The sequence below is a fragment of the Acomys russatus genome, chromosome 1, assembly GCF_903995435.1.
Source record: "Acomys russatus chromosome 1, mAcoRus1.1, whole genome shotgun sequence".
Classification (NCBI taxonomy): Eukaryota; Metazoa; Chordata; class Mammalia; order Rodentia; family Muridae; genus Acomys; species Acomys russatus.
In genome coordinates this window covers 13,693,592-13,717,130 of record NC_067137.1, presented here as the reverse complement: position 1 = coordinate 13,717,130, position 23,539 = coordinate 13,693,592, and the positions used below count along the sequence as shown (strand labels likewise).

At 46.5% G+C, this 23,539-nt stretch overlaps 1 protein-coding gene across 1 annotated transcript in view; it reads left to right on the top strand.

The window, feature by feature from the left end:
* Galm (galactose mutarotase) overlaps positions 1–23,539 on the top strand; it is a 51,592-nt gene that overhangs the window by 15,192 nt on the left and 12,861 nt on the right. The window contains exon 4 of the mRNA XM_051165136.1: positions 4,305–4,386. Within this exon, the coding sequence (XP_051021093.1) occupies positions 4,305–4,386 (82 nt within the window). The remainder of the gene's footprint in view (positions 1–4,304; positions 4,387–23,539) is intronic.

The window sequence follows — 23,539 nt, the reverse complement described above, 5'->3', positions numbered from 1 at the left end:
AGGGATGGTCTCATTCTGTAGCCCAGGCTGGTCTGGAGCTCATAGCAATCCTCCTGCCTCAGGTTCTCAAGTTCTGGGATTACAGGTATAAGCAAACACACCCGTATTCTAAATTTCATAAATAGAAAATTCTAGTTTGGGGCCTGAGCTTCAAGGTACCACCACTTTTAAGATTCAATGTTGGGGTCCTCGGGTGGGGGTGGGGAATCATGTTTTTCAAAGAACAAAAAAAGGAGAAAGGTTACAGGTGGTTTTTCATTTTTATCTTTCTGTCCTAGCCTGTGTCTACTGAAACACTCAGGGAACATGAACATGATTTTTATTGAAACTTTACCTAAAGAGCTATGGGAGCACTTCGGGGAGGTTTGAGATGGAAAGTAAGCCGTGTGGTTCTGGTATGACTAGGTAGATGTGCTGTCAGTGACCCATTTTCTTCCTTTTCCTTCTTTCTTAGTTATTTTTTTAATTACTGTGATAAGATACCATGTCCAGAGCAACTCTAGAAGAAAGAGTTTGTTGAGGAGGACAGTTTCAGAAGGTGAGTCCATGCCCATCATGACTGGCATGGCAGTAGACCTTCAGGCATGGTACTCATCCACAAGCATGAAGCAGGAAGAAAGAACTGGCAGTGGTGTGGCAGTAGAGCTTCAGAGCCCACCCCCAGCAACACACCTCCTCCAACAAGGCCACACCTCCTCCAACAAGGCCACACCTCCTCCAACAAGGCCGCACCTCCCAATCCTTCCCAAACAGTTCCACCTACTCGGAACCAAGCATTCAAATATATGTGGCTATGGAGGCCATTCTTATTTAAACAAGCACACCTTCCTTGGTGTTTAGGCTTTCTGCATTCAGACGTGTTTCCTCCTAGTCACAGAATGGCTGCTATAGCTTCAGGAGTCCCATCCTAATATCATCCTAACATACTCATCTCCACATACAAAACAGGATTTCCTTTATCTTTTTTCCTTCCTTCCTTCCTTCCTTCCTTCCTTCCTTCCTTCCTTCCTTCCTCTCTTGCTTGCTTGATTTCTTTCTTTCTTTCTTTTTTTTTTTTAAGTTTTTTGAGACAGGGTTTCTCTGTGTAGCCTTGGCTGTCCTAGAACTCTCTTTGTAGACCAGGTTGGCCTCGAACTCACAGAGCTCTGCCTGCCTCTGCCTCCCAAGAGCTGGGATTACAGGTGTGCGCCACCTCACCCAGCTTGACTTGTTCCTTTTCATATCTCTCCTGTTTCTTTTCTAAGAACAAACAGGACGTTGTCCAGAAGCATCACATTTCATCAGGCAAAAGTGTGACCCCCGGTCTAGCTCTACCCAACCCGACGACCAGTAAGGAGACTAAAAGAAAAGCAAGGCCTTTGGAGGCTGGCGAGGGCTCCTCTTCCCCGAATATGTGACCTAGTCTACATTAGACAGCAAGTCTGATTCCTTCCATGGGAAAGGGAGCTGATGCAGAGGCGTTGTTGTGACTTTCAGATAGAAATCTCTTGTCTGTTACCTACAACCCTGCAAGTCACTGGGAGCTGAATTGGCAGTAGTCATGGAGATGCACATGGGTCTTCAATGCCCATGCCGTTGTAACAGACTCTGCGTGTCACAGTGTAGTTACAACAAACAACAGTCAAAGGAAACTACCAGGAAAGAAAAAACAAAACAAAACAAAAACACTGAGTCCAGAGACCTGTCTCAAGGTCAATGTAGAAACCAGTGTTTCATGCCAAGTTTTCATCAGCCTAGAAAGGAAGTGAATCTGACAGTAATCTTCCACCAACATAGACTACTGTGTTTCCCAGACCAGAAGACACAAATATGCTTGCTTCTCCTCAGTAATGAAATGTCTGGGCTGTTCAGAGTTTGAGCTCACAATACACCTTTGCCTCTCCTCCCCTTCCTAATATCTCCGACCCATTCATCTGTTTGGTGTGCGGTTTTCAGGTGTTGGTTTATTTTCTTCCTGCCTTAGTGCTTTAAAATATATTTTGAAAGAACAAAAGAAAGAAAGAAAACAGTCAAGGAAATTCCTCAGCAGCTTTGTTCCTACTGTGAAAGCAGTGGAAACAAGCCACAAGTTTATCTACAGGAGAATTGTATAACGGCAAACAGCGCTAAACCCTATAGTAGAAAGGACCAAATCACCCATCTAGTGACTTGGACATATTCAAGAGCATTTGCTGTGAGGGAGAGGGGAGCCACTGAAAAGCGTCTACTGTGGGATGCCATTTGTATCAAGCTCCAGAGCAGAAGAGATCAGTCTCCAGCCCTAGACACCAAAACAGTGTTCTGGTTATAGGAAGGTATTTATCTGTGAAGGAATGGCAGCAAAGAGATCTGCTCCTGGGCAAGGAAAGTGTAGATCTGGACACAGGCTGGGCCAGGTCCAGAGGGTGACCCCCACCAATGACATCAGCAGGCTTGTGTCTTTCAAGATTCACGTGTAGAGGAAGATGGCTCTTGTGCTTTAGGGCTCTTCTGTTACTGCTGATTTAGCGGCGTCTTACCCAGTGTTCCATGCTAATTCACCAGCGGAGCCTCCAGTGTAATGAAAAGCATTTCTGCTATTTATTTATTTATTTGTTTTGTTTTGGGACAGGGCTTCTCTGTGTAGCCTTGGCTGTCCTGGACTTGCTTTGTAGAGCAGGCTGGCCTCGAACTCACAGAGATCTGCCTGCCTCTGCCTCCCCAAGTTCTGGGATTATAGGCCTGTGCCACCACGCCAGCCTTCTGCTGTGTTTTGGCAGACTCACAAGTCTCTGAACTCTGGCCTCTCTTCTCAGAATGAGTCATTCGATTGTGTAGCCTGCATCTTTCTGCCTATAGAGATCCTGGCTGCCTCTCTGGAACCTGGCAGGGCTTCTGCTAAGGGTTTCTCAAAATCGACACTGACATTTTGGGTGAGATGATTCTTGCAGTGCAGGTAGAATGTTTGGCAGCCTCCTTGGCTTTGTCCAGTTCAGAGGGCAGCAGCCCTGATTCCAGACATTGCAGATGTCGCTCTGCAGCACACAGTCTCCCTGGCTCAGAAGCCTCCGTTTAGCTTTTTGAGAGATCATAAAAATGGAAGCTCAGCCGGGCGGTGGTGGCTCATGCCTTTAATCCCAGCACTTGGGAGGCAGAGGCAAGTGGATCACTGTGAATTTGAGGCCAGCCTGGTCTACAAAGTGAGTCCAGGACAGTCAAGGTGACACAGAGAAACCCTGTCTCGAAAAGCCAATAAATAAATAATAAATAAATAAGCAAGCAAGCTCATATTGGCTCCTCTTCCCCATTTGCCATTGTATGGCTTTAAGATACTGAAAATAAAAAATGCTTATGTGGTTTCATATTACAAAAGTATTTCCCAATTTAGGAACAGTGTATCCCCTTAACTAAACTGTACCTCAGAAGGACCCTGGGGAAAGTGAGAGTGTCTCCCAGTTTTCTACCAAAACAAGTAAGGTTCCAAAAGACTTTGTGATTTTCCTAGAGACACTCAGTGAGTGCCAGAACTGGGTCAACCCTGGGCCCTCTGACCTCTGACCTGAGCTTCCTAGACCAGCTGATTCTGCCCCAAAGAACAAACTCAGGAGCAGGAACTATGATTCTGACTCCTGTTGTGTGACAGGGAATGTGTCCTGTGGGTAGGAGCTAAGCCAGAGAAGAGTGACAGATGGCCTTCTCTGATGAGCCTGGAAGTAGTCTCTGGCTAGACAAGACTTGTGTCTTCCTACCCCTTCTTTTTATCTTGTATGTGAGAGAGCAGGCAAAGGCCACTTTTTTGTTGAAAATTGTGTGTGTGTGTGTGTGTGTGTGTGTGTGTGTGTGTGTTGTGTACGCACACATGCTTACCACAGATCATATATGGAGGTCTGAGGACAACATATGATGAGAGTTTGATTTTCTCTTCTGCCCTGTGAGTTCTGGGCACAGGCTTGACAACATGTCCCTTTACTCACTGAACCACTTTGCCCACCCTACAATTACATTTGACAGTTTCTTCCAAACTTGTCGGTGGCTCTATGGAGGTTCTGTCTACCTACCCTTCAGTGATCTTATTAATCATAGCTATCAGTCAGCTGTCAATGCTTGAAGATGTTTTTTGCAGAAGATAATAAAGTGAATATGTAAAATAAAACCCAGTAGCTAGGCATAGTACACACTTTTAATCCCAGCACTTGGGACACAAGGGCGATCTCTGTGAACTTCAGGCCATCCTGGTCTACATAGTGAGTTCCATGGCCCCAGACTACATAGAGAAACCCTGTCTTATTGTCCACCCATCAAGAAGGACCCAAGCAGTACATCTTCTTTTTCTCTTTTCCTTCCAGGGCTCCCCAAATATATATGACCACGAAGTCACCATTGCAGCAGAGGCATATTTGCCTGTGGATGAAACTCTGATTCCTACAGGTCAGTAAATATTTTCTTTTTCTTTTCTTTCTTTCTTTTTTTGGTTTTTTTTGGGGGGGGGGTTGTTTTTTTGTTGTTTGTTTGTTTGTTTTTTGAGACAGAGTTTCCCTGTGTAGCCTTGACTGTCCTGGACTTGCCTTGTAGACCAGGCTAGCCTCGAACTCACAGAGATCCACCTGCCTCTGCCTCCCAAGTGCTGGGATTACAGGCATGTGCCACCACTGCCTGGCTTCAGGTCAGTGATTTAAACTACTATGTTGTGTAGAACCATGGTTCCCAGTCTGAGAAAGGTTGTTGCTGGGTTAACCTTTACTGTGTTCACCTTAACTAGGTGAAGGCCTAGTAAAAATGGTGCTTTAGTTAACTAGCCTACTAATGTCAGTCTTTTCAGTTTTGATATTTGCACCATGGCTTATACAAAACGTTAAAAGTAGGGGAGTTGATGAAAAGTGTAACAAGTTTTTACAAGGGTACTGGACGTGGTGGCTGTCTTAGTTACTGTTCTCCTGCTGTGAGGAAACACCATGACCAAGGCATCTTATGGAAGAAAGCATTTAACTGGGGGCTGGCTTACAATTTAAGAGGACTGATCCTTGACTATCATGATGGAGAGTGTGGCAGCAGGCAGGCATGGTGCTGGAGCAGTAGCTGAGAGTTTACATCTGATCCACCTGAAGCAGGAAGAGAGGGGGCAGAGGGGGAGGTGGAGAGGGAGGGAGACAGACAGACAGGCAGACAGGCAGACAGACAGACAGAGACTGAGCCTGGTGTGGACTTTTGGAACCTAAAAGCCCACCCCCAGTGACACACCTCCTCCAACAAGCCACACCTTCTAATCCTTCCCAAACAGTTCTGCTGACTGGAGTCCAAGTCTTAAAAGATAATGAGCCACCTATGGGGCCATTCCTTCTTTCAACCCACTGTAGGAAGAGGAGAGGCCTATGAGATGGCTAAGTAGGTAGAGGTGCCTACTGTGCAAGCTTGACCTGAGTTTGCTCTCTGGAACCCACATACACATAGAAGGAGAGAACTGATTCCACAGAGGTGTCCTCTCACCTTCACACATGGGCCATGGTACATGTTCATCTGTACATATGTCATACACACACATACCTAAAGAGTAATAAATTTTAAAATTTCACAAGGAAAAAGGCTAAGTATACGGGCCTACATACTGAACAGCATTAACAGCAGGAATTAAAAACTTTCGCAAGCCAGGTGTTGGTGGTGCACGCCTTTAATCCTGGCACTTAGGAGGCAGAGGCAGGCAGATCTCTGAGTTTGAGGCCAGCCTGGTCTACAGAGTGAGTCCAGGATAGCCAAGGCTATACAGAGAAACACTGTTTCAAAAAAACAAAACAGAAGCAAAAACAAAAACAAAAAAAAAACCACACACACAAACAAAAACCAAAGAAAGAAAAGAAAAAAGAAACTTTCATAAATATAGTGGCTGTAAAATTAACTATATGTGAGGCACACACATTTGATCTCTGCGCCCAGAAGGTGGATACAGGTAGATCTCCCTGTTAAAGGCTAGCCAGGACTACACAGGGAGACTCCCTCTCTCACTCAACCACAAACAAGTAAACCCCAAACCTAGTTGGGGAAAGATGCCTGCAGAACTGTACCATGTAACCCTGTGAATTCTACCCACCTCATCCTCTGTACTCGGAAAAATAGAACTTTCCATTTTTCTTCTCTCTGCGTCCTCTCTCTCTCTCTCTCTCTCTCTCTCTCTCTCTCTCTCTCTCTCTCTCTCTCTCTCTCTCTCTCTTCAGGTACTAGTCAAAGCCCAGAGATCCATGGTTTATCTGGCACTGTCTGCATTCTCATTCTTCCTCTGAAGCCCGCCTCTCCTTCTGTCACGCTGCTGGGTATCAACCTCTGTTGCAGAAGGCGTGGCTTTCTTTCATTCTCTTCATCCCACTCTTCCTGGTAACTGCCAAGATTCACAGCTTGCCTGCCCTATTGTTTCCTCTCAAACTGGAATAAAATAGCCCCCAAGTTAAAAAAACAAAAAACAAAAAAACAGGGTCGTGGTGGTTGGATCACACTTAACCCAGCACTCAGGAGGCAGAGGCCTCTGGGAATTGGAGGCCAGGGTGGTCTATCTACAAAGTGAGTTCCAGGACATGCAAAGCTACACAGAGAAACCCTGTCTCAAAACCAACATAAATAAATAAATATAAATTTTAAAAATGGAATAGTAATGAGAAGTTGAAGTAAATGGACTAACATTTATGGCATCTGAGCTTTGACTATTTCCCTGGTTTGCTGAGGTGGATTTAAAGGCTTTTCTGTCTATCCCACTAGCACATTGCCGCCTGATATTTATGTGACTCTATAGATGAGCAGGAGGAAGTCAGCTCATCTTGTCCTCGATGCAGAATTATTGCATTTCAGCATCTTAGCGGTGGCTTCTGCCTGTGACTGATAAGGGACAAGATAAACTCAGTAGCTTGAAAGTGCTGCATATGAAATAGATGTATTTATCGTGCATGTTTATGAAGCATCTTGTGCCATCCTCTTGTGTTTTAATCTAATGAAAACCGCAGCCGTGCACATCTGGCACCAACTGGGTCATGATTGCGAGGGGGCAGTGCACAGTGGAGCCTGACATGGAGCATAATGAAATGCATAAAAGTCCCATGTGCCTCAATTCTGCACTGCAAATACCATTAGGGTGAGATTCTGCACTTTGTACTAATATTGAAAACCTGTTGAGTGGGAGCTAAGAGTTCCGGACTCTGGTAGCAGGAGACTTGTTCTAGTCCCTACTTTGTTCTGTTTGTTTCTCTGTGTAACCTTGGCTAGCCTGCAACTATGTAGAAAGCTGCCTTGGCCTCCCAAGTGCTGGAATGAGGAGGCGTGCAGCACCATGCCCAGCTCTCACGTTCTTCTTAAGCAAACGAAAGGCCGTCTGTGTATGAGTAATGTTTTAACATTTCACCACACAGATTCCTATTTCTTCTTTTTTCAAACAGGAAGAAAGTGGGCAGTTTAAGATAGGCTTGGGCTACATCAGGATATGTTTCAAAAAATAAAATAAAAAGGCAGGGGGGCTTGAGAGATGGCTCAGCAGTTGAAAGTGCATACTGGAAACCGGGCTTGGTGGCGCACGCCTTTGATCCCAGCATTCGGGAGGCAGAGGCAGGTAGATTGCTGTGAGTTCAAGGCCAGCTTGGTCTACAAAGTGAGTCCAGGACAGCCAGGGCTATACAGAGAAACCCTGTCTCGGAAAAAAAAACCAAAACAGAGCCAGGCGTGGTGGCGCACGCCTTTAATCCCAGCACTCGGGAGGCAGAGGCAGGCGAATCGCTGTGAGTTCAAGGCCAGCCTGGTCTACAAAGTGAGTCCAGGATGGCCAAGGCTACACAGAGAAACCCTGTCTCAAAAAACCAAAAAAAAAAAACCCAAACCAAAACAAAACAAAAAAATGTGTATACTGTTATTCCAGAGGACTGGAGTTCAGTTCCCAGCACCCACATTTGGTGGCTAACAACTGCTAAAACACCAGCTCCAGAGAATCTAGGCCTCTGGCCTCCACTGGCACCACACTCATGCACACTTACTCCCAACACACATGCATGATTAACAATAAGATAAAAATACTTTAAGAAAATTAGGACACCTACATAAAGACCTGTAAAACAGAATTTTTGCAATCAAGAGTGTGTGCATTGAGTTGGGCGTGGTGGTGCACACCTGTAATCCCATTACTGCGGAGGCAGAGGCAGGCAGATCTCTGTGAGTTCTAGTCCAGCTTGGTCTACATAGTGAGTCTAGGACAGCCAAGGCTACACAGAGAAACCCTGTCTTAAAAACAACAACAACAACAAAGAGTATGCATCATTCTTGTGTGACTTTTCTGCTTGTTTGGTTTAGCTTTGGGGTTTTCAAGGCAGGGTTTCTCTGTGTAGCCCCAGCTGTCCTGGGCTCGCTCTGTAGACCAGGCTTCTTGTCTGGCTTTGATTCCTATTTCCACATCAGACAGCTCACAACTGCCCATCACTACAGCTCAGGGACTCTAACACCTTCTTCTGACCAGGCTGGCCTTGAACTGAGGGATCTGCCTGCCTCTGCCTCCTTGGTGCTGGTGTAAAGTGTGTGCCACCACCACCCTGCTTCTGTTCCTGGGCTGTTCAGGGCTGTGGAGTTCGCTGTATGTTCCCCTACCATATACACACAAAAATAAGCAAACAGAGCCAGGCATGGTACTGCACGCCTGTAATCCCAGCACTTAGGAGGCAGAGGCAGGTGGATCACTGTGAGTTCCAGGTCTACAAAGTGAGTCCAGGACAGCCAAGGCTACACAGAGAAACCCTGTCTCGAAAAACCACACACACACACACACACACACACACACACACACACACACACAGAAAGAAAGAAAGAAAAGAAAGAGAAAAATAAGCACAGCACTTGGGAGGCAGAGGCAGGCGGATTGCTTTGAGTTCAAGGCCAGCCTGGTCTACAAAGCAAGTCTGGGACAGCCAAAGCTACACAGAGAAACCCTGTCTCGAAAAAACAAAAAGAAAAAAAAAAAAAGAAAGAAAGAAAAATAAGCAAACAAGCAAACATTTGATAGAGAGCTATTAACTCTAATCTCCTTGGTTATGGCTATCTTTTTCCTATAAATTGTTTATTTTGCTCACCCTCCAGATCTTCCGATTTCTACCTCAAATCCCTGCTTGTATGATTATTCTTCAAATTTCTCTTTCTAGGGCCATAAAAGTTGCTAATTTTATTTGCAGTTGAGAGATAAGGAACTCTCTCTTTTTATCATTGTAGTATTGAGAGGAGGTGATGATGACGCAGATCTAACCTTTGGGGGTGTTTTTCACTCTGGTCAGCCACAATAAACAGTGTTTCAGATGACGGGGAACTCACATCATGAGACAGTAGCACTCTTTACTGTAACAGCACTACCGTGCCTGGGCTACCTACCGTCCCTGTGTATCTCTGGGGAGGAGTCAGTCCTGTTCTCCAGTTGTGTGCTTCCTGCTTGCTCACTGACTGGTTACATAAAATGGAATACTGTGATGCACAAGGACCTGAAACAAGTACAACAGGATGAAATGACTCCCCGTTACACTGCAGGCGCCCATGTAAATCTTTACTCCTGGCATCCTTGGGGCCCCTAGCCCACACCTTTTAGCAATTGTAGGGGACCTAAATCATGCGTTCAGCCCTTTATTTGGCCAATAAAGCATAGAAACCTATGGGGTCTGGCTTCTCCATTCTCTCATTTGTCCTGTCTCCTACCTGAGGAGGCTCTCCTTCGCCCCAAGTCGCTGCAACAGTAGGGACATGTGCAACCTTCACTGGGGCCCCAACAAAGTGGCTTAAAGCCACCCTTGCTTTCTCCATAGGAGATTCTCATGAGCCCTGGAGCTTCATAACACAAACCAGCAATATCCCTTATGTATTCATTGTTCAGCTACAAGATTCTAGCATCTTTGCTTTTCTATTTGAAAAATAAAGCAAGCAAACAACAACAAAAAGCCAAGCAGTGCAGTGGTGGCACATGTCTTTAATCCCAGCACTTAGGAGTCTGAGGCAGGAGGATGATTTGAACCCAAGAGTTCAACAGCCTAGGCAACATAGACCCCAGGTCAAAAGAAAATAAGAAGAAGAAGGAAAAAAAAAAGAAAAAGAAAATACATTAAATAAGACAAATATTTTGAGTAAAATCATTTGCCCAGCTGCCAAAAATACATTTTTGGCCCTCCTGAATGCATAGCCGTTGGTCACTGCGCCTTGGCAGGCTGCCCTTGTGGAAGGCATCTGTGGAGTGAACACTCACTTCAACCCACAACTCAGGCTGCAGTCCATTGCATGTTGGCAAGTTAGCTTAGCCGTTTCTCCAGAGCAATTGTTTTTAGCTACATAAAACAAACAAACCCCAGATCCCTGCTGCTCACGAACTATTAACTCTTTGGTAGAACGTTAAGAGCCTGCTTTCATCAGGATATCTTCAGTCCTCTTGAGTGTGTTTGCTTCATGTGTTGTAGTCAGATCTAGCCCCGAAATAAAACTCCTAGAGACCTTTTACAAGAGAAGCGGTATAATATTAACAACGTTTAGAATCTGGGTGGTGGTGGCGCAAGCCTTTAATCCCAGCACTTGAGAGCCAGAGGCAGGCCTGATCTACAGAGTGAGCTCCAGGACAGCAGGGCTACACACAGAAACCTTGCCTTGAAAAACCAAAATGAAATGAACAAACCAATGTCTGGAATAGAGAAAACTCCCATATCAGACTTTTTCTTTTTTCATGTCTATATGTGTGGTGTGCATACATGTATGTATACATGTTCATGTGTGTGTCTATGTGTGTGTGTGTGTGTCTGTGTGTGGATGCACAATGATACACATGCATTAGGAAGCCTTAAATTGATGCCTGGAATCTTCTTCAGTCTCTCTTCTCCCTTTTTTGTTTGTTTGTTTGTTTTTTGTTTTTGAGACAGGGTTTCTCTGTGTAGCCCTGGCTGTCCTGGAACTCACTCTGTAGATCAGGCTGGCCTCGAATTCAGTGATCCACCTGCCCCTGCTTCCCGAATGCTGGGATGAAAGGCATGCCCACCACCTGGCTTTCTTCTCCCATATTCTTTGAGGCACAACCTCTCAATCAAACCTCGATCTCACAGGTTAGGCTAGTCTCCCTAGCCAGCTCTCAGAGGCTCCTCTCTGTCCTCCTTCCAAGGCTGGAATTGCAGGGTAGCCACCTCGTCCACCTTGCATTTACAAGGGTCTGAGGATTCGAACATGGGTCCTCATCCTTGCGCAGTAAGCCCTTTAACTGCCAAGCCATCTCCCTGACTCCAGCATCTGAATCTGTCCTGCCAAGCAGCCACAAGAGAAAACTGGTACCCTATCAGGTAGCAGGTCAGCTGACTGTGAGCATGTGAGAGTCTAAGCTAGAGATGGATCAGCTCCCGGAGGTGGGACTCTGACATACCACCTTCACCCTACAGAGTGGAAGGAACAGGAGGTGACATCACTGCATACGACTGTGTTTATTTTTTTGCTGTGTTGTATCTGTAGTGGTATATGTGGAATTAAGAAAGCATAAACAGCCAGGTGGTGGTGATAATGCACACCTTTAATCCCAGCACTCAGGAAGCAGGGGCAGGCGGATCTCTGAGTTCTGAGTTCCAGGCCAGCCTGGTCTACAGAGCAAATTCCAGGACAGCTAAAGCTACACAGAGAAACCCTGTCTCAAAAAACTTAAAAAAAAAATAAAACAAAAGCAGAAATGAATGCTTACAGTAACATCACTTTTTTTGTTTTTTGTTGTTGTTTTGTTTTGCTTTTAATTTAAAATTCTTCTCCTTGAGGAAAATATACCTCTTATTTTTTAAAACGTTTACCCAATCAGCCCAGTCCCCCACCTCATCCATGCTCCCCTGCTGTTCTTGCTACAGTGAATTTTGGAAAGCTCATGCTAAAATTACATGAAAGCAGACCCACTTTGCCCAAATTAGAGTTTGGGTAGGAAAAGCTTACCACAAGGTGTCCAAGGAGGTCCAGTGGAGGTTGCCACAGTATCTCACCCTCACTCTGTCCAGCCTAGTACAGTCAACGGTTTAGTTACTTCTCCAGGGCGGGTCTGTCTTTACCCCAGGTCTCCTCTTGTTTCCAAGGTGTCACCAGTGAAGGCTGCCATGTGTGCTGCCATGTAGGGCTTCATCTTTCTAGAATTTCTCACAGAAAATTCCTCTTTCATCTAATCCTAAAAGAATGCCTGATGGGACTGGAGAGATGGCTCAGAGGGTAAGAGCAGTGGCTGTTCTTCCAAAGGTCCTGAGTTCAATTCCCAGCAACCACATAGTGGCTCACAACCATCCACAATGAGATCTGGTGCCCTCTTCTGGAGAGCAGATGTACATATAGGCAGAGCACTGTATGCATAATAAATAAATAAATCTTAAAAAAAAAAAAAAAAAAAATGCCTGAGGTATTTCTTTCTTTCCTTTTTTTTTTTTTTTTTTTTTTTTTTTTTTTAAAGATTTGTTTATTTATTTATGTATACAGTGCTCTGCCTGCATGTACATCTGCAGGCCAGAAGAAGGCATCAGATCACATTAGAGATGGTTGTAAGCCACCATGTGGTTGCTGGGAATTGAATGCAGGACCTCTGGAAGAACAGTTAGTGCCCTTAACCTGTGAGCCATCTCTCCAGCCCTTGAGTATTTATTTTAACCATCCACAGAGTTTCTTCTCTTTCCTTCTTGCCTCCCCAACCTTAGTCCTGCTAATTTTTTTTTCTTTCTTTCTTTCTTCCTTTTTTTTTTTTTTTTTTTTTTTTTTTTTTTTTTTTTTGTGGTTTTCCTGGACTTGGTTTGTAGACCAGGCCGTCCTCAAGCTCATAGAGATTCTCCTTTCTCTGCCTCTCTAAGTTCTGGGATTACAGATGTGTGCCACCACGCCCGGCTAGTCCTACTAATTTTTAACTCCAATATCCATCTGGTCTGTCTCTTTAGTCTTTCACATTGGTTATGTGACATTGTCTCTGTTGGGACTCTCTAACTTACATTACGGGAACATAAATTTTGATCAATAAATGAGTGGATAAATGAATCTAGATCATTACTCTAACTGAAAATGAAACCTTAAAGATTTACCCTCCATCTGGTTCCTAAATGCATCTAAAATGCAAATCTTACTTTGTTAATTACTCCTTTAAAATATCTTTGTAGGGTCTGGGATGCGGCTCAGTTAAGAACTTGCCTAGCGTGTGTGAAAAGCTCCGAGTTCGTGCACCAGGTGGTGCACACCTCTAATCCTAGCCCTCAGGGGATGCTGGCAGGATAATCATAAATTCTGGCTCACCCTTGCCTACATAGGAAGTTTGAGGTTAGCCAGGGCTACATGAGAGTTCATCTCAAAACAACCAACCACATGCCCCCTTCCCCCCCCCATCCCCCATTCCCCCCACAACCCCCCCCCCCCCCCGCACACACACACTCCTTTTTCACATTGCTACCCAGGCAGACACTAGCTGCTTCCCCAGGCTGCTCTGCTCTTACCATGCCTTGGTCACACCTTCCCAGTCTCTGAACATCCCCCACCTCCACGCTATGGGGGCGTAAATGTCCGCTTTGCCTCATGAATCTCCATTCAGCCTTCAAGACTCATACGTTCTCCTTGCCTGTCCTTCCGGGCCTCCTCTGCCGCAGCTTTGCTTCCTGTGCATGGTCTTGGTAATGCCTGGCGTCATGAGGAGTTTCTCACTCGTTCAGATCCCTCTCTCTGTTCTTCCGGTGCTAATGATGCTCCTCAGACATCAGTCTGTCAGGGTAGTTGTAAAACAAAGACGGGCTTGCTGTCTTTGGTTTGAAGCTAGAGAAACTACGGGCTGGTGAGGTGGCACCACAGACAAAAGTCACCTGTCACCAAGCCCGAGGATCTGAGTTCAGTACCTGGGTTCCACAAAATAAAATGTTAAAATAAATATAATAAAATGAATATCTACATTTAAAACAGGGAGGGGCTCATTGTGTAGCCCTCACTGTATAGCTCTAGCTGGCTTCAGACTCACAGAGATCTTCCTGCGTCTGCTTCCTAAGTGCTGGGATCAAAGATGTGCGCCACCATGCCCAGCATAAGAATAGTTTGTTTGGAACCGGGCGTGGTGGCACACGCCTTTAATCCCCGCACTCAGGAGGCAGAGGCAGGTGGATCGACCTGAGTTCAAGGCCAGCCTGGTCTACAAAGGGAGTCCAGGACAGCCAAGGCTACACAGAGAAACCTTGTCTCAAAAAAACAAACAAACAAAAAAGAATAGTTTGTTTGTTTTTTAAAGAAAGACTATCTGTGCCAAATACAAAAATAAAACCCATTAAAAACTAATCTGTATGTTTTAGGAACAGCTAACTACATTTTCCCCCAAGCCTCTCCACTCTAACCTCCCTTGCAGCTGTTTTTTTGGTGGTGGTTTTTATTTTTTTGTGTGTGTGTTTTTGTTTTTCTGATACAGGATTTCACTATTTAGCTCTGGCTGTTGTCCTGGAACTTGCTATGTAGACCAGGCTGGCCTCGAACTCACAAAGATCCTCTTGCCTCTTGTGCCATGAGTTTGTGTGCCACTCTGCTCTGCTCCTTGCAGCTGTTTTCAATGGTATGTTAATGCAGTGTGGTGAGAAAACTGGGGTCCAGTTTCTGCTTCCCACCAGTCACCCGAGAGAAATCTGGTCCTTGTCAACCAAATACGAGAAATCTGAGGAGCTGAACTCTGACATCCTGTCCTGCTTCTAAAACTCTGACCCCAAAGCCATGCAGAAGGTAGACCAAAATGTACTTGACTGGTGGCCTTGTGTCTGGAAATCTGGCAGAAGAACATCAGGGTCCTGGGAGCTCCTGAGAGCCTGTGGCAGATCCTGTGTGAGCTGGCCAAGCCGGCTGGATCTGCATGGTGGGTTCTTATCTTTTCCCCCTCTCACGGCCATGCCTGTCTAAGGCTGCCTCACTCAGCCTTACAGTTGTACACACAATGGCAGCCGAGGGATTTCAGGCAGAGTTGGGCGTTTAGTTTCATTTCGCCGAGTTCATCAGGCTGCACTTCCCAAAGGGAAGCTAAGGGAGGGAGGTGGCACACCAAGGAAATCCGTTGCCCCCGCGGTCCACCAGAGAAGTCCAGCCACGAAGGGCTCAGAGTAGAGCGGCTACTGCTTCTGCCTGATCTGAGGCGTGAAATGACGTTCACTGGCCCATCTGCTCCTGTCAGGATTCAGGCCCGGGCACTCAGACACAGAGGGTAGAGCTGGCAAGCACATAGGTCCGCTCCGCAAGTAGAAACTAGAGCGCCGTGTGTCAGCTGTTACCCTCAGCCCTGCTCTAGCTCCCATGACTGCTTTTCCTAGGTTCCGTCTCCAGGTGACAGCTAGGACCTACTGTGTGCCAGCCACTGTGTCAGCCCAAGGGAAGTCATAGTGAGCAAGCTGGATACATTCTGCCTCCAGTGGGACACGCAGCAGCATCCATAGCACAGGCTCTGTCCTCGGCGAAGGACGGCTACAGTCAAAGAAGTACACGTGAGGCTGGGGAGATGGCTCAGTGGGTACTTGGCTGCCCTTCAAGAGGATCAAGGTTCGATTCTAGCACCTGAGTGGCAGTTGACAACTGGCTGTCACTCTGGTTCCAGGGGATCTGTTGCCCTTTTCTGGCTTCTGCAGGCCCTGCATCATTATGACATATATGCAGGCAAAAAACAAAACAAACCAAAAAACCCTATACACATAAAATAAAGAAGTATGTGTGAGACTGGCACTAAAGCCTGGCTTAGTTGTACACAGCTGAAGCCCCAGCACTCTGGAGGCTGAGGCAGGAGGACTGCTGCAAGTTTGATACATAGTGAGTTGAGGGCAGTTCCAGATGCATAGCAAAAGCCTGTGTCTAGATAGATGGTAGATAGAAAGAAAGAAAAGAAAGAAAGAAAGAAAGAAAGAAAGAAAGAAAGAAAGAAAGAAAGAAAGAAAGAAAAGATAATAAGGCTAGCAAAAATGGGTAAAGGCAGGTGTCACCACGCCTGATGACCTGAGTCCAAGCCCTGGAGCCCATATGGTAGAAGAAGAGAGACCTGACTTTTTGTTGTTGTTGTTGTTGTTTTGTTTTGTTTTGTTTTTCAAGACAGAGTTTCTCTGTGTAGCCCTGGCTGCCCTGGACTCACTGTGTAGACCTGGCTGGCCTTGAACTCACTGAGTTCTGCCTGCCTTTGCCTCCTGAGTGCTCAGATTAGAGGAGTGCACCAGCACTGCCTGACTGAGACCTGACTCTTGAAAGTTTTTCTCTGAATTCCACATGATCACTGTGGCATGCATGTGTCCACACGTAACACATGCCTGCCTCTCTCTCTCTCTCTCTCTCTCTCTCTCTCTCTCTCTCTCTCTCTCTCTCTCATACACACACAGAGAGATGATAAATAAAGGGGTGACACTATAAAAACTTAGCCCCATGTCATTAGAGCTGCTTGTTGTAGGGCAGGTCCTGCCTAAACAGTATGCCAGGAGGCCACTGAAGACCCAGGGCTCTCTCCTGATGGCAATGATGTTTCCTAAGGGGACATATTTCTGAGGACCTCTCCACAAAACAATCCAAGAACAGCTCTGTGAGCCTCCAGAGTAGCTCCCCGGGCTACCTGTCTTCCCAGCTAGAAAACACGCCACCCGCTGCTGTAGGGTTGGCAAACATGAGCCAGCGTGCTAGAAAGTTGGCAGGGAGAGAGCTCAGAAGCTAGCACTCTGCCAGGCTCCATGCACTTCCTGTGACAAGTGCAGGCTCCCATCAAGTGAGTTGGTCCTAAGGGAAGTTAGTTGCTAAGAGTTGATCGCTACCTTTAGAGAACTGATATCACACTCGTGCCTCTCCCCCCACCCCTCAGGGTTGTTCTGTTCCAAAGAGGCTGGAGGATAAAGGGGGCTTTGAGTGATGCATCAGACACTGAGTGCGCTCCCAGAGCAATCTCAGGTTCATATGGTGCCCAGTGACTGGTGCACTGCCTGGGCCTCGGCCATAGCTAGAGAGAGGATGGAACACTGGAGAAGCGCCCAGGGAGAGGAAAAATCTGTCATGGGTTGAGTAGTGATAGATAATACCCTCAGTGCTAAGTGAGCACAGAGGTGAGGCTAGGGGAGAGAGGCTTTCTCGGCTTAAGCTAATTTTTGAGAAGTATTTTTAGTGTCTCAGAATCTACAAATAGAGAAGACTAACTGAAACACAGAATTCTGAAGTAGGGGTGGACTGTTAAGTAGTGCAAGGCAAAGACTAGAGTGGTTTTTTGTTTTGGTTTGGTTTGGTTTTTGAGACAGGGTTTCTCTGTGTAGCCCTGGCTGTCCTGGATTCTTTGTACACCAGGCTGGTCTCAAACTCACAGAGATCCGCTTGCCTCTGCCTCTCAAGTGAGTGCTGGGATTAAAGACGTGCGCCATCACATCCGGCTAGAGCAGCAATCTTTGAAATATATAATTTGTTTTTATTTTATGTTCATTGGTGATTTTTCTTGTATTTATGTCTGTGTGAGGGTGTAAGAAGCCCTAGGACTGGAGTTACAGACAGGTGTGAGTTGCCATGTGGGTGCTGGGCATTGAAGCTGGGTCTCCTGGAAGAGCTGGCAGTGCCCTTAACTGCTGAGCCATCTCTCAAGCCCCACAGAGTGAAAATTTTAAGATACTCACTTGCTGGTTTTTGCTCTTACATGGTCAGCATCTGAGAGCCTGCCTCTGCGGTTTGCACATAAGGCTCCCTGCTTGCCCAACCCTGCAGCTGAGGCATCATGCCTGACCTTTTGTATCATGCTATGAATTTGAGTCTTTATCTTTGAATGATGGAGGTCTTTGGAGGGTTTTAATCCGGAGACTGACTTCTCACAGTTGTCAATTTAGAAATACTACTGCACCAAGCCTAGGGGTGGGGCTTGACTGGAGACAGAGACCAGTTGAGAAGATACTTCATGTCCAAATTAGGCAAGAAGGGCCTTGTATAGTGTTTAGGAGGTAAAGTCAGTGGCTGGGGCTGGGGAGAAAATAGCTCAGTGTTTGCAGGCCTGAGTTCCATCCCTAGAGCCCATATACAAACAACCAGGGGTCAGTAGAGCACTCTGTAATCCCAGCACTGAGGAGGAAGAGACAGTAAGATCCCTAGAGGTCTCTGGCCAGTAAGCCTAGGCAAATCTGCAAGTTCCAGGCCAGTGAGGGACCCTGTCTCAAAACAAACAAACAAACAAACAAACAAACAAAAACTGGGCTGAGCAGAAGTAGCACACACCTTTAACCCCAGCACTAGGGACACAGAGGCAGGCAGATCTGTATGTGTTTGAGGCTAGCCTGGTCTACAGAGCAAGTTCCAGGATAGCCAGGGCTACACAGAGAAACTCTGCCCGAGGTGGTGGTGGTGGGGGGAACAAGGGGAGGGGGTGAGAAAATGAGGGGCCCATGGGCAGTAGAAATAAAGATATTAAAAAGTGATTAAGTGGTGGTGGAGGAAGGGAGTTAAAAGCGCAGGGAGCAAGCTTAGAGAGAACTAAGAAAGGAATGGATTTAGCCATAGTGATATGTGAGATGAAGGCCCCTGCAGGGCATCCGGGTAGAGCAAGGGACAAGCAGTTGAACAGATGAGTACGGTGGTACGTGGTACGACAGAAGGGGGACAAGACACCGATGAGCGTATGAACTTTGTAGAAGAAACCTTGTGGGTTTCCAAAAGGAAACAGACCGAGGGGACAGCAGCAATATGAGACCGAACTCAAGGGGGCCCAAGGAAACTACTACTGATATTGTAAGTTGAGACAGACCCGTGCAAAGGATGCCGGGAAAATGGCCAGGTAGAGAGCAGAGGGAAAGTGTCGCAGCTAACCCCTCTTAACAGCATGGTCAGGGTAGAGGCCAATTCAGGTACGTGGAGGGATCACAAAGTGAAGAGAGTCAGAGAGTGTGAGCCTGTGAAGAGTTGACTGCGAATCCTGGGGCTGATTCTTGATTGGTTTGTTTTGGTCCATGTGTTTTGCTCCAGGCCTGGAGCGAGGCGGCTGGGCGGTCTGTCTATCCTTAACTGCCTATGTGAGACATGGAAGAGCCAGGAAGAGGGTGTCTCCAAGACGCATGGGTACCAGTCAAGTTAGAGGGGTTTTATGGTGAAGACTGAGACCCCAGATTCGTGTTGCCTCGGCTGGGGCCTCTGAATTTTCTCCTTTCAGAAGTCAAGACAAAGAAGGTAAATTGACCCACAATTGAGGTTTTGTCGAATGAAAGGGCAGGATGTCAGAGTGCAAGACAGGCCAGTGAACGTCACAAAACCGGTAGCTCAGGCCGTAGACAAAGGGTCTTTAATAAGTGTGAAAGACTGTGAAGGATGGAAGGATGCATACTGAGAAAATACAGTGACAAGGGACCTGGCAGTCTCTGGGGATATCAGACCTATCAATAGCCTCATGCCTGTGGCAGAGCCAGAAGGCCTGGAGGCCACAGCTGAGCAGAGGGCAACTCAGGGTGAATATTTTACTTAATGGCAAATCCCCATATTCAGAGCTGATGGAAATCTAGGATGGAAAAACACTGTCATGAAAATGCCTTGTGTGGGGTTAACCATGAAAGCTACCTTCTCACCTGAAACTGACCTGCAACTCAGCTTAGCTTTTCCTGCCGCGGATGTTATGTCCTGTCTGGAAGCACTACCCTCCCCCACTGCAAGTCAGAGCCAAAACCCAGAAAGCGCTCAGTGGAATGGAAAGAGGTTGCGGGTGGAACCCACCTGCCCACACAGAAGCAGAAGGACACCACAAGCACAGCTAGACAGCAGAGGAAAATGCAGAGGAGCTTTGAGATTTCGTGCTCTGTGAAATTTCATCAAAATGCTACCTTTACAGAAAAATCCCAAGGTGCTTTACTTGCCAGCTGCTGGAATGAAGTAAAAATTCCCACCCGGGGTGTTACTTTTCATTTTCCTCCTCTTTATGTTGTTTCCTAAAATAATAACCGCCATTCTGGAGATGACTTACGAGATGGCTTAATTAGGTGTCAGACTCGATACCTGTGCCCTCGAGCCCCATTACTGTAGGCCTCCTTATGCAAATCTCCCTGACTAGTCCCAGCCCGACTAGCTAAAGAGGCAGACATAATTGGAGCAGCTGGGCTGCAAGCACAGCTGGGCCGTCCCCATGGAGACCAGACTAGACTCCAGAGTGTTTCCTGTGGCTTCAGCCTCCTTGCTCGCTCTTTTTCCCGCCCCCCCCCCCAAAGATTATGCAGCAGCCCAGTTAAGCTCAGGTCTGTGCATACCAATCACTGGGGAGCTTATTAAATACAGATTTTCCTCCGTGATCTCCGGTTGAGTGCTGGGTCCATGTTTCTTGAGGCATGCCTCACTGCTGGTGGTCCTCGGGTCTCGCTCCAAGCAGCTATCCCCCAGGGCCTTAGACAAAGCTCCAACTAGCCCGCAGGAACCCGGGCTGCTTTCTCATTTAGACACTATTTCTCCCCTTTCGTTGCCCTCCCCAGCTCCTCTGTGGTCTCACAGGCCCTTAGCTTCCTGTACTCTCTCCTCCCTCAGCACACCGTTCCTGGGCTCTGGGCTCTCTGTCATCTAGTCTGTGTTCCTCGGTTCATTCATCAGCAAACGCATTCAGCCAGTGGCCATCTTAGCTTCACAAGTTCAAGGCCAGCCTGGCCTGTATGAGACTCTGTCTCAAAATTAAAATTTTAAAAGAAAGAAGAAAAGGTAACCAACTATCACAGAGTATTCTCCCAAATTAGCAAGCAGCATCAATGCTTTTGTCTCACAGGCCAATGATCCTGGGGTGTCATAATTGGAAAGATTCGTTTATTTGTCTGTCCTGCATCATGATCCTAGCAGCTGGTGCCTCAGAGATAGGGCGCTGCTCTGCTTCTTGTCCTCCTGGGTCAACATGTGGGAAAGGCCTTTCTCTCTTTTCTTTTTTTCCTTTCTGTCTTTTTTTGTTTGTTTGTTTGTTTTTTGTTTTGGTTTTTGGTTTTTTGGGACAAGGTTTCTCTATGTAGGCCTGGCTGTCCTGGATTCACTTTGTAGACCAGGCTGGCCTGGAACTCAGAGATCCTCCTGCCTTTGCCTCCCTAGTGCTGGGGTTAAATGTATATACCACCACCAGCAGTAGCAGCAGCTTTTTAAAAAAAGATTTATCCATATTTGATGTTTTGAGAGAGTCTCACTGTATAGCTCCAGCTGGCCTTGAACCTGCTACTTAAAGGCTGGCCTCTGCAGGGTGGTGAAGGCACAAGACTGTAATCCCACAACTCAGGAGGCAGTGGCAGATATAATCTCTTGAGTCCAAGGCCGGCTAGCCTGGATTACAGAGCAAGTTCCAGGACAGTGTGAGCCACATAGTGAAACCCTGTCTTGAAAAAACAAAATAGAGGCTGGAGAGATGGCTCAGAGGTTAAGAGCACTGCCTGCTTTTCCAGAGGTCCTGAGTTCAATTCCCAGCAACCACATAGTGGCTCACAACCATCTGTAATGTGGTCTAGTGCCCTCTTCTGGCTGCAAGTAGAGAACTAACTGTATGTGTATTAATAAATAAATCTTTTTTTAAAAAAAGAAAAGAAAAGACAAAACAAATCAAACAAAAACCAAAAAAGGCTGGTCTCAGACTGGCCTGCCTCTGCCTCCCGAGTGCTGGGATTAAAGGTGTGTGCCTGGTTTTCTCTTTGTTGAGACATAATCTCTAGCCCAGCCTGACATCAAACCACCTCCATAGCTAAGGATTACCTTGAATTTCTGACCCTCCTACCTCACCTCCTCCACCACCTCAACCTTTTTTAAAGGTGGGTGGGTGCTAAGACAGCTCAGTGATTGAAAGCTCCTGTTGCTCTTACAGAAGACCCAGGTGTGGTTTCTAGTACCCACATGATGGCTTACAACCATCTGTAACTCCAGTTCCAGGGGATCTGACTCCTCTGTTACCTCCATTGGCTCCAATAACACATATGGTACACGCATACCTGCAAGGAAAGCATTTATAAAATAAAGTGAATAAATTTTTTTAAAAACTGGTTTTTAAAATGATGGTTTAGCCGGGCGGTGGGGGTGCACGCCTTTAATCCCAGCACTCGGGAGGCAGAGGCAGGTGGATCTCTGTGAGTTCGAGGCCAGCCTGGTCTACAAAGCAAGTCCAGGACAGCCAAGGCTACACGGAGAAACCCTGTCTCGAAAAACCAAGACCAAAACAAAACAAAATAAAATGATGGTTTAGTCAAGAGCATTCGTTCTATGGAGTCTGGTTGCCAAACAAGTGATCAGGATACTCCAGGGAAGTAGGGTTAACAGTTATTGGTGATTATGACCTCCGATGCCACCAAAATCCGGGGGGGGGGGGGGGGGGGGCGGGGCCACTTGGCTCTGCAGCCCCATGTTGGAGGTTGTCATTAGGAACGACCCCTGCTTTCCTCAGTGCTTCATCTCCCTACCGTATCTGAAAGCTGTTGGTTTGCCTACACTGAGTCAAGCATCTCTGCCTCGGGGTGTTTGTTGTATGTGCTGATAGAAAGTGGAGGGGTTGTGAACAGTGCAAAAGGCGGCCCTGATTTGATATCTGGAGTCTCTGTTGCATTGCTGTAAGTCGGCGTCCTCCAAATTAGCCAGCATACTCCTGATGGTGATGTAACTGCAGCATTCCACCTGTGAATTTTGGCATCCAAGCGGGGGAGGGCAGCGTGCTCTGTGATGCTTAGCAGTGTAGGCAGCCTGTCTTCTGCAGCCCACAGGCCAGGGATCCTTAACAAGGGAGGTGTGGCAGGGCTTAGCGAGCTCCGTGGAGCTTCTGTGTGTGCCTAGTCACGTGTACTGGAAAGAGAGAAAGAGAGTCTGTAGCTCTTCCATTATTCTCAAGGGAATTCATGACTCAACACAGTTTTAAACCCATTCTTCTAAATCCTTAAATAATTAACAGCAAAAAGCTGAAAAACATAATGGAAATATCCTATTAAATAAAACTGCCCCTGTTCCAGTGTTTTCATTTTACCGAATACGCATGTGCATGCGAGTGTGTAACAATCAAAACAGGCTAATTGTGTACCGAGTAGATGCCAGTATTAGCTCCACCTTATACGTGGGGAAATTGAAGCTTACAAAGACATAGAACCTATCCAAGGCCCATGAGTGAGTTCATTTGAAACCTAAGATAGTTTTGAGAGGCTGGGGAAGGAAGGCTGCAAACTCAAGGTCGGCTCAGGCAACCCTACCTTAAAGTAAAAAGCAAAATAAAAGCCTGGTATGTAGGTAAATGTTTGCCTAAGGCTCCAGGTTTAATCCCTAGCCCCATAATCATGTGTATACACACACACACACACACACACACACACACACACACACACGGAATCTCATGTCTTCCAGCCTGGTCTGAAACTATGTAGTCAAAGAATAACCTTGAGTTTCTGGCTCTCTGGCTTCCATTGCCCGAGTGCTGCTGGGATTATAGGCAGGCAGTGTCCAGGTTATGCAGCGCTGGTGATATAACCCAGGGTTTCCTGTATCCTAGGCCAGCACTCTACCAACTGATTGTCCCAAGCCAAAGATTGTTCAGATGACACAGTAGTTTTTGAGCTTTCTGTGCCTGTGCATAGTGCCGGGGATTGAACCCAGGGCCTTGCATATGCTAGGAAAGTACCCCAGCAATCTGGTACATCTGTAG